The 10,954-nt window shown below is 46.5% G+C and overlaps 2 protein-coding genes across 2 annotated transcripts in view; both read right to left on the reverse strand.

Annotated features, from left to right (window-relative positions):
* The window catches only part of LOC105700293 (ABC transporter G family member 20), a 45,139-nt gene extending 41,854 nt beyond the window's left edge, over positions 1–3,285 (reverse strand). The window contains exons 1-2 of the mRNA XM_012426003.2: positions 1,536–3,285; positions 1,363–1,446 (exon numbers count right to left, since the gene is read on the reverse strand). Coding sequence (XP_012281426.1) covers positions 1,363–1,446; positions 1,536–1,631 — 180 coding nt within the window. The 5' untranslated portion in view covers positions 1,632–3,285. The remainder of the gene's footprint in view (positions 1–1,362; positions 1,447–1,535) is intronic.
* A 112-nt stretch (positions 3,286–3,397) lies between these two features.
* Positions 3,398–10,837, reverse strand: LOC105700292 (nicotinamide/nicotinic acid mononucleotide adenylyltransferase 3). Its single transcript, XM_012426001.2, has 5 exons — positions 10,581–10,837; positions 9,950–10,359; positions 9,770–9,871; positions 9,521–9,684; positions 3,398–3,586 (listed from the first exon to the last, which is right to left on the reverse strand). The coding sequence occupies exons 1-5, from the start codon at positions 10,654–10,656 to the stop codon at positions 3,544–3,546; spliced, it is 795 nt and encodes a 264-aa protein (XP_012281424.1). The 5' UTR covers positions 10,657–10,837; the 3' UTR covers positions 3,398–3,543.
* Between the last annotated feature and the right edge of the window lie 117 nt (positions 10,838–10,954).

A 10,954-nucleotide genomic window follows, 5' to 3' on the forward strand; every position in this document is an offset into this window, starting at 1 on the left:
GCGCATTTTCCCATCTTTCCGAATGACTCTGCCGACTTTTCACGGGGGAAGGGAATCGCCGTAAGGTGCGTACGAGTGGCGACCGATACTGTTATCGAATTTACAGGTCGTCCCCTCGCGAACGACTATTACCGTGCGATCGCCGTCGCCAAAAGTGTCACGTGTTTAGTATTTTATCCTGTTTATATTAAACCTCATATGGCACGCGACGCCAGCGGTCGAGCCACTGAGAAACATGCGAAAGTTTCCCTGCACTTCGTAGATTGTGCTAAGTTCACTCGGAGCCGTTAACAATCTGTACCATTAACCCTTTGGCTACTAAGAGCGCCTAAAGGCGCTCGACGTTTGGTCCAGTATTGCCTGCACGGTCAGACGAATTTCGCCCATATGTCGAAACGGCTCCGTGTTCAATTGGTTAACTAGTTAACTGCGTTCGACGTGTATACACGTCGGTAACCCGGGTTACAGGTTAAGGGGATGCGAAAGTGGCATCAGAGAGGTCTCGTTTGCGAAACTTTTATGCGAACTGGGTGTACCGATTCGTATCAAATTTGACACCGTGATCATAAAGACTATAAGAAAGGTCCTGGCGCCGACGAAATTTCAATCTTTCAAAAACTTGTTTATAGACGTTTTCCAAAGTTTGCATAAAATATGAAATTTAAGGATGTGAGAACCTTCCTTGAAGCTTTCAAAAATTTGTTTATAGGCATTTTTCAAAGTTTGCATAAAATATGAAATTTAAGCGGGGGTCAGGACCTTCCTTGAAGCTTTCAAAAACTTGTTTATAGACATTTTCCAAATTTTACATAAAATATGAAATTTAAGGGTGTGAGAACCTTCCTTGAAGCTTTCAAAAATTTGTTTATAGACATTTTCCAAATTTTACATAAAATACGAAATTTAAGCGTGGGTCAGGACATTCCTTGAAGCCTTCTCATACACGTTGTACAGTCTGAAACGATTCGGTACACCCAGTTTGGAGAAAATTTGTATAAATGATCGAGCCCCCCGGATGTCCCTTTCGCATTCCCTTAAAAGAGATAAATTCAGGATCTCGGGAGCGAAGGTGCAGGGATCGCATTAGTGAGTGTACAGAGTAAGTTTAAGCTTCCATAAATGTCCCCTCCCGAGAAACGAATTTCCAGGCCCCAGGAGGTGCCTTATTCCTATAAGAATCTCATGAACAATCTCTCAAACATTTCCCCGCCCGTCGACGAATTCTTTTCCCGCAAGGGCTTAGTCGAATCACTAGTACCTAGAGAGAACGCTATCCGAAATCCTCCTTACTCGGTCGACAAAGAATAAATTATTTATAAGCAATTCGACTGTTAATTATTTCAAGTACAAGTGTCGACTCACCGGGAAGAGCTCGCGCCTCCTTCTGGTCCTTCGAGGGGATGCTTCTTCTACGCAGCTTAAAAGCTCCGAAAGATGAAACTCCACCTTGAAATCGATGAACATCTAGTCCGATCTTCGCGCGATAATATTTCCACTGATTACATCCAAGAGATGACAAAAGGTACGAAACTTACGGGCGAGTAATTTCCTTTACAGTTTATTCCCCCCATTATATACACCCTCGTCGACTTCGTGCATGTCGCGTACACACCCGTGGCATAGTGGTACATCTTACCCCCGAATATACGTCGTATAAACGTAGGATATACGATCCGATTCAGCCGAACAATAAGCGAGTACTGGAGCTAGGTCCAAGATGTCCGCGCGAGTAACAACAACAAGAGGTGTATGTCCATCGGCGAAATATAAACAAACCTCGGGTGAGATTTCCGACCGACTCGCAAAGAGCTCTCTTATATCGATCCCAGAGTACTTAGACCCGTCTAAAGCCTTAACTTGACCTTAACTTAGGAACTACGGAAAATCGATCTCCAAGCCTGACCGAGTACAACGGAATCGAAATAATTCTCTGAGCAACAAAGGTCGACGGGGTGGTACACACTTCTAAGCCGAAAGAAAATTACCGTCTACTTAGGATACGCAAGAGTAATTCAAATCATTAGGTATCTACGGGTACTAAATGAAATACCAAGCGACGAGGTACGGGACAGCTCGTTCGCGTAGACCTTCTTCAGGGCAACGACAGATACATTTCTAGCACTGGGTATGTAACCTACGATTATAAAATACGCTTACACGGTATAGCACTCTGTTCAGGTACACAAAATAAATCGTTCTTCTCTCGCCTCGTCACATTCCTCGTGGAACTCTTCGGCGTCTCTTCTCGGCCACTCCCTCTTCTCAAGACCCATTTGTTTATAAATCAGGCTCCAGGGGACTACAGCCTTGAAGAAAGATCTTAGGTTTACAAGGAAAAAGCCTCTAAGTTTCGCGCCGCCTCGAAAGTCTCGGATTTCCGACACGGATCGATAACTGCACCTCGTTCAACGTACCGATCTACAAAAAAATTCATAAAAAATCAACATCTCGAAGGAAAACGCTTTCCTATCGCCCAGACAACAAAGATCGACCTCAAGCACGCGCCCCGTTTCATAGAATAATCCTCGGAACATCGTTAACGTTAATAATCTCGGTTCGTATTCCCCTAACTGCAGCTCGTCAAAGGAACCGATCTACAAAAAAATTCCTAAAAAATCAACATCTCGAAAGAAAACGCTTTCCTATCGCCCAGACAACAAAGATCGACCTCAAGTACGCGCCCCGTTTCATAGAATAATCCTCGGAACATCGTTAACGTTAATAATCTCGGTTCGCATTCCCCCAACTGCACCTCGTCGAAGGAACCGATCTACAAAAAAATTCCTAAAAAATTAACATTTCAAAGAAAAACGCTTTCCTATCGTCCAGTCAACAAAGATCGACCTCAAACACGTGCCCCGTTTCATAAAATAATCCTCAAACATCGTTAACGTTAATAATCTCGGTTCGCATTCCCCCAACTGCACCTCGTCGAAGGAACCGATCTACAAAAAAATTCCTGAAAAATTAACATTTCAAAGAAAAACGCTTTCCTATCGTCCAGTCAACAAAGATCGATCTCAAGCACGCGCCCCGTTTCATAGAATAATCCTCGAACATCGTTAACGTTAATAATCTCGGTTCGCATTCCCCCAATTGCACCTCGTCGAAGGAACCGATCTACAAATAAAATTCCTAAAAAATTAACATCTCGAAGGAAAACGCTTTCCTATCGTCCAGATGACAAAGATAGACTTTAAACGCGCACCACGTTGGGTAAAATAATCCTCGGAAATCATTAACGTTAATAATCTCACAATCACTTCGCATTAGCCGTCAATCCGAGTTTTCGAGCCGGGACCGAGACTACTTTAGGCGTGTTGTGACGATAGCACGTTGCGAATAGTAATTACGGTATTGTCTTTAGCGTCAAGGTTTTTGAGGTTTTCGAAGACGTGTACGTTGTTGTTGTTGATGTTGTTAGCCGTGCTACTAACGCAACTGGAGTCGTAACTACTACGTCTGTTAGTAGCATGATTAGTATGGTTAGCGGTAAGGCAGGGGCCGCATCGGATTGGCATGGGACGAGCAGCGACAAGACAGTCAACTATCTGTCTTACAGTAGGCATGCAGGTTTTGCCGTTCCCTGGAAAACACACATCACATGCTGCATCAGAACAGAAACATCGCATGTACTTCGCCCACGCAATCGAAGAAACGCTCTGGGGTGATCGTCGCCCATGAATACGAAAAAAGTAGGGGGAGATTAAGGGGAGATTTGGCACTTCATCATGGCCTTCCATCAATGGGACACCTTGCAGGATCATGGGACACCTTGCAGGATCATGGGACACCCTGCAGGATTATGGGACATCCTGCAGGATCATGGGACACCCTGCAGGATTATGGGACATCCTGCAGGATCATGGGACACCCTGCAGGATCATGGGAGAGGAAGTCACACAAGACACTCGAGTCGCGACTGCGTGAGGGAAGTAACGCGGTGGGAAAAGTACTCCCAATGGGGTTAATAGACACACATACGGAGGTACATCGACACGTAGGGTATAGAAAAAGAAGAAAAAGAGGAGCCTCGATCGGGGAAATCGTCCTAGGACCCCTGGGGTCCGGTTCTCCAGGAAACACGTCCTGGGGGTGCTCGTTCAGTTCGCAACCCTGAGGAAGCTCGACTTCGCTCGAGCTCGGAAGAAAAGGGAACGAACAGGTGTCGCAGGTGAAGTCGAGGGAAGGAAACAAATCGAGGCCTCGATCGAGACACCGGAAGTGGTTGCAAAGTGAAGCACCCTCGAGAGGGAACGTTTCTGGGGGGGCACTGATAAAAATCGTTGGAAATTTACATACACTTTCTATAGTTTACCTCGTACACTGAATCTGATGTCACAGAGACGGGGTAATTTCCCTGCAATATGTCGTGACGTCTAAATAACCCATGATTGAGTATGCAAATTTACATGGGCACCTTTATCAGTGTCGATTAAAAAGAAGAGAAAATAAATCGGACCCTTTCTCCCTCTCTCTGCTCCTCTACGTCCGTTCTCTCTGTTCGGCGCCTTATCAAGGGCGCCCTATCTCCCTCTCGTAAGCTGGTGTGGTAATAAAATATATAATATATATATTTATATGTAAGTACTTGGCACATCGCGCTAAAAGGACGCCTCAAAGCGAGATCTTAGGAGCGCATACTTCATGCACTAAAAAAAAAGACGAGAAGTCTGTCCCTCTAAAACGCCGGCTGGGGTGCTTCGAGATTTCGAGAAAAAATATATATATCCGTGTTTAATCGTCCCATCCCCATGGAAGCTAATAGGCTATATACCTGGCCAATTTCCTATCCACATTGCAGGACACACTTGAAACGAAATACAATAAAAAAGAAGAAGAAAATCTCGAAGCAGCCTCTCTTCGTCTACGTGCTGGAGAACGTGTCGTCGATGGCTGCCCGAAAATCCTGCCCACACATAAAATCGCACGATTTCCGGTACCTATTCTCAAAATTCCGCTATCACCCCAAAATCCGTACTCTTATCACCTCGTACTTCCCTTATCTAACGAGATACTTCGCGACTAACGCCCCATATATACGTCGTATACTCCACTTCTCTGTCATTTCTTTCTTTTTTTTTTCTTGGATTTTCTTTCCTCCCTTTTCCTCTTTATTCGTAAAGTTTCTATGCTTCGATGACTCGATACTCGATATCTACCGAGAACCAGCGAAAGCTTTGTATATTTTCTTTCATAACAATACACGGAGGTGCTTTATTTTTTTTTTCGTTTTTTCTTTTTTTTTTCCTTTTCATTTCCCCGTAATTATCGTCTAGATAGAAATTCAGTCTAAATTATGACACTTCCAACTGCGAGGTGAAGTTTCGATGAGCTTTCTTCTTTTATATATATATATATGTATGTATGTACTTAATGGCGAGCTGGCAGCTCCCTTGGTTGATAAAATTAATTCAACGTTACGTTATAGGTTTATACATGTGTATAAATATATGCTTAGTAGTATATTGGCGCACTTCGGGGATTGTCATCATGACTTGTTTAATGATTCCTTTGGAAATAAGTCTAGGTCGACCTTAAAGCATCGCTCAGCTCCTGCAATCTCGGATTAATGAGGCTCTCACCGAGGATCGCTTAAAGTGTCACGACTAAGCGTGGCGAATTCCAATTAGAATTGAACACGTTAGATTGGGATCGCATTGCATCCAGTACAAGCGACAATGTACCCCATGTCAAGTACCGGATTCGCGAATCGATGTCCCATCAAGGTGGGTCTCGTTACTTCCTGGCTCGTCTCTCGAGATTCCTATTTTTCGGTCCAGTTAAAAGATACCACGAGAAGAAGGTCGGAAGAGCGAAGGAAAGAGTAATTGGTTAAATCGGACGAAGAGAAATGATCGTCCCTCTCGTCAGGGTCGATTCGACGATTCCATCTCTTTCGACGAAGAGAATTGAAATTATGGAGAGGAAAAAGAAAGAAAAAAAAACAAAGGGAGAGACTGCTGACTTCTTCCGCTAGACCCCAACTACAGGGCAGTCTCCTTGTCGCTGATGATCTTGATCCCGTGCTTGGTGAGGACCATCCTGACGACGTCGCTGTCCCTGATCTTCCGAGGATCAGAGATAGAGGACTCGGCCTCTTCGAGGGAGTCCAGATTGTCGGTAGAGGAGTCCAAATGGCCCAGATCGTCCGCCGACTTCAGGAGCGGCCTCCGCTTCTTGGTCCTCGAAGTATCCTTACGAATGTTATCGGCCGACCCGATGAGTCCGTCCCCTTTGGACCGGAAGTACTTCTCAGAGATGGCCGAGATCTCCTGCCTTCTGTTGTACTGCAAGTTGTCCACCGAAGAGTACCTCCTGTTCTCCCTGGAGCCCTCCGCGACGTTCCTGCCGGTTAGTGATCCTTTCCTGCCGATGGAGGAGCCCTTTTTCTCGGCGCCCCCGGTGGCCCTCGTCAGCAAGGACACCTCATCCTTGGGAAGCGACTGCCGAAGGACCCTGACGCTCTCGCTGGAAGAACGAAGGAACTTCTCTTTAACGCGAGATTCTCTAGTCCTGCGAAACCGATCCACGAGGACGTCCGACTTGGAGAGTTCCTTCCTAGGAGGCCTCCTCGAAGCCGAGGACTTGCGGGTCCTTATCGAAGAGATTCCAACCTCGGAGGAGGACTCGATGAGAGTTATCTCTTCCTTCGACGTCGCGTTTACGTTCTGCAGGGTTTGGCACTTCTTCGGGTCCTCGACCTCCAGACCCAGGTTCTCGATCTCGAATTTCTCCTCGGGGCTCCCGTCCAGCTTCACCTCGGTGGCCTCTTTCGGCAGGCTCAGAGGTAGACTTCGGATGATGCCCGATCGTTTGTCCTCGACCTCTGGTAACGTTCCTAGGATAGAAGTTCCCGCGACGTCCGGGTACGCTCCAGGGTCGGCGCAGATCTGGCAAAGCTCGCAAACCTCTTCCTCGTCCACGATGCCGACTTTGTAGTCGAGAACTTCCCCGGAGCCCTGAAGATGGCACACGTTGCAGATGTCGCACTGGGTGGAGTCCTCGCAAGGGGAGCTCCCCGTGGACTTCAAGGTGTAAAAGGTCTCCTGATTGAGAGTGTCTTCGGCAATCGATGGGTCGTTCCCGTAGCAGCATTCGGAGCAGAACTCCTCGCTGGGCATATCAAAATTAGGTGCCGTAACCAGCCTCGAAGTGCTGTCGGACTTCAGCTTCAGCGAGTCGTGATAAGAGATCTCAAAGGTCTCGTAAACGGAGGTGGACTTGCTCAGGTCTGACTTGATGAACTCGTAGCTCTTCGACTTCTTCGTGACGGTCTCCAAGGATTTCGAGTATCTGGCCTCTTTCGCGGACTCGTTCGCGTTTATCGAGTCCAGACTACCCTGAAGAGTACCCTCTCGTTTCCTGGACTTGCCAATTTCCGAGACCGAGGCCGCCTTTTCGCCGATCGCTTCGGCCAGCCCTTCGTGGTCGTCCTCCTGGATCTCGAAGCTGGCCGACATCTTCTCCAGCCTCTTCCTCGAGCTCCTCGGCAACCCTCTTTCGGTCGCGAAGTCGTTCGGCCGGAACTCGAAGACCTGCTTCAACTTCTTCGGGCTCTTCCGCAAGTTCACCAGGGACTTCAAGTACTTCCCGTCGATGTCTAAATTTTCAGCCCCAGGGTCTTGATTCTCCTCCACTCCCTCGGGCCCTGGATCTACGTTAGATGCTTCAGCCACTCCAGGCTCACCTTCTTCGGCATCTTCTCCAACTCCCAGTTGTGTTTCTTCGGCGAGTCTCGGGCGATCTCCCTTGTCCTCTACCTCTACCCCTACGGAAGATACTTTCTCCTCGCTCCGAAGTGACCTCGCCTCATCGATCGGTTTCTCCTCTTCAAGGCCTCCGTCCCCATCGCAGGGTTCCTTACCCTCCTTAAAGTCAACTTCGCGCGATTCGTCATCACCGGAGGAATTCTTCTTACAGCCAGAGTTCACTTCGTTCGACTCCATCGGCTTCTTTTCTCCCAGGTGTCCCTCGACCGAGGAAGATTGGTCCACCTGGGACTCAAGGTTCTCCGAAAAATCCTTCAGGGTCCCCTCCTGGCTCTCCTCGCTACCGTTCCGTGTCACCAGCTCCAAATCGTCACTCATCTTCTCGACTTCCTTGCTACCGACTTCGTCGTCCGGTGAACTTCCTGCATTACTCAATACACTCTCGGACAAAGTGCCCCCGGACCCCCCGCCCAGGCTCTCCTCAACGGAAGACAAAACGACCTCGCAAAAACCCTGAAGACCCTCCCCCGACCTACTTATAACCTTCTCCGGGTCCCTAGCATCCACGACCAACTTGTTCCCTTCCTCGACCTCGATCGGATTGCCAGCATCGGCGACACCCTCTTCAGCATCTTTACCCTTAGTGTTATCCGACTTCTCCTCGACATCGTTAACTTTATCGACCCTACGATCCTCCACCTCTTCCCTGGAGTCATCTACAAGACCCTCGGTCCTCTCGCCTACGTCTTCTTTGAGGACCCTAGACCCTTCGTTATCGTCACAGGAATTTTTCTCCTTATCGTCACGCGAATTTTTCTCATTATCGTCACACAAATTTTTCTCATTATCGTCACACAAATTTTTCTCATAATCGTCCCAGGAATTTTTCTCCTCATCGTCACACATATGTTTCTCCTTATCGTCACAGGAATTTTTCTCCTTATCGGGGGAACCTACCTCGCCGAGAATCTGAGACTCTCCCGTCTCGGAAGTAATAATCTGCTTTGCCTGACCCGGGTACGCAGTCTTAACGGGCGTAACGAGCTTGTTCCCGTTATCCGCAATCACGCTAAACAATTTCTCGCGCAACTGATCGGCCTCTTCGAGGTAGCCGGACCTCGAGGAGGCGAAGATCGGCAGGTTCTGCAGATTTTTACGGTAAACGGCGTCGGGCACCTCGATGGAAATGACCTCGACAGGGCTCGGGGACTCCATGATAACGTCGCTGGGCGAGGGCGTTAAAAAGGTGCTCTCGTATTTCCGATTAATATTCAAGTAATCGTTAGCGTTACTCGGAGACAGTTCCAACTTACTTTTGTGTCCAATCGACGGGCAGCGTGAAACAATAAATAGTTTTACAATATCGTCTTTTTGTCCTAAGGACGAGTTGGACAGTAGTCTGCCCTGCTGACGTGGACTTTATATAATTTTGGACATTACGTCAAGTATGAATTCGTCAGCAGAACACCGTACCGTAATTTAATCTTTGACACAGATATTTGACAATTGTTTAGGATACAAAAATGGAAGGATTATTATTCCAATGTGGAAAGTAATCGTTGACACTTTGGTAATGTTCGGTACGAATGCATCTTACGATGCACTTATAAAATAGTTTCAGCGAGGAGCTTTTTATATATCTTACGTGCTCCAGCCAAAAGGAACTATGATTACTATAAAAATATATTTATCTCGTAAAAAACGTTAAAAAGTACCGAACCGTATTGATATATCTACTAGAAAAGTAACCATTAAATCCCCATCGATTTCACTAAACAGCTCTTGTAACCCAAATTATTTAGACTCACATTGTCGACTCCGTTTTGACATCATAGATACCCTGAGTGTAGATGTAATCAATGACTGGATCTTGGACTAAGTATTTCACGCTCTCGCCGCGTCTCAGAGCTTTTCTGATCTTTGACGAGCTGATTTCATTTGGTATCCATTCGGTGACGATAGTTATGTTACGCTGAAGCATAGAATTTTAAAAGAAAAATGTAATCCTCGATAATGATTGTAGCGAGTTGACATTTACCATAAGTATGTCTATATACCACATGTTTTGAGAGAATGTCCGACTCGTAGATAAATCTGTGAGGATTAGAGCCTTCTCTGGTGACAACAATGAGCCCGTGTTGACTGACAATTGCGTCAATCTAAGTAAGCAGAAGACAAACCCCAGTTAGATACGAATATTTCCTGCAATGACATACGACCCATATAATTCTACCTACTTCTTCGTCTATCCAAAGACCAGGAACTTCGAAGCTTTCCAAAAGATCGGCACCACAGAGTAGCTTGATCTGAATCGGAGCATTATTAGCGTTATTTTTAACATTTTCAGGAATCCACTCCAAGTCTTCTTGTTCGGCATAATGTTTAATGCCATTAGTATCGCTAACAACCGAGTTCAATACACTCTGATGGTATTGGAGGCTAAGTTTCGTTCTCATCCAGCAGTTCTGCCTTGTTTCCCACGTACTGACTCGTACCCAGTCGTTATTCTTAAGAGCGAGTTTCAGCATCGCGCACCTATGACTCGCACTGGCGAGGTCCCTTTTCCCGTATCCATCATGAGCAGGAGATATAATTCCACCAACTACAGCGTGTGTACCCATCCTGTGGAGATGATCCTTCGCAACCTCTATAAATCATAATAAGTGCTCTACTGTCTTCGTCGAAATGCCATTATAACACACCTAACGAAAACACAGTGCTATCGGAGCGTTTAAAGTCTGAAGGGCACCGAGCCCAGTAATGATATATGTGGCGAAAATTGCGCACTAAGTATTTGTGTTGCAGGTGAAAAATCAATATTGATTACAAACAGGAGATATAGACATATATATATATATATATGCGTACCAAACATTCGTAAGTGCATGTTGGTTGGGGGGTTATAACACCCACAGGACATGAGAATAATTTGTGGCGGCGACATTTTCCTGGTTTTCTCTAGCCAACGTACGCCAGAAATGCTGTCACTGCATATTATGAGTCGCTCTCTTCGTTTATTCAGGACCGGTGACGTTTCAGCCGTGACATTAAGAACCTTTCAAGGCAAACCGTGCACTTCACAACCGCGCACCACCAGAAATGAGTTGGGAACACAGATGAGTTGGGAGATTGTTCACGGGCAGGGTCGCGCGAACACATCGTGTGCTGCCCTCTGGTTTCGTACGTAAGCTTTCACCGTTTTTTGCCCCCAAGGGCGCCGCAACGAATTTCTGGTAGGGGCT

The sequence above is a fragment of the Orussus abietinus genome, unplaced genomic scaffold (assembly GCF_000612105.2).
Source record: "Orussus abietinus isolate OABI.00-Male unplaced genomic scaffold, Oabi_2.0 scaffold56, whole genome shotgun sequence".
In the NCBI taxonomy this organism is placed as follows: domain Eukaryota; kingdom Metazoa; phylum Arthropoda; class Insecta; order Hymenoptera; family Orussidae; genus Orussus; species Orussus abietinus.

What these genes read in the sequence shown, in the direction of transcription:
- LOC105700292 (XM_012426001.2), bottom strand. Translation starts at nt 10,656, where the DNA reads ATGTCGCCGCCACAAATTATTCTCATGTCCTGTGGGTGTTATAACCCC. An exon ending in ACATTCTCTCAAAACATGTG is followed by an intron (nt 9,685 to 9,769) that starts GTATATAGACAT and finishes TCTATGCTTCAG; the next exon opens with CGTAACATAACTATCGTCAC. An exon ending in GTCAAAACGGAGTCGACAAT is followed by an intron (nt 3,587 to 9,520) that starts GTGAGTCTAAAT and finishes TGTGTTTTCCAG; the next exon opens with GGAACGGCAAAACCTGCATG.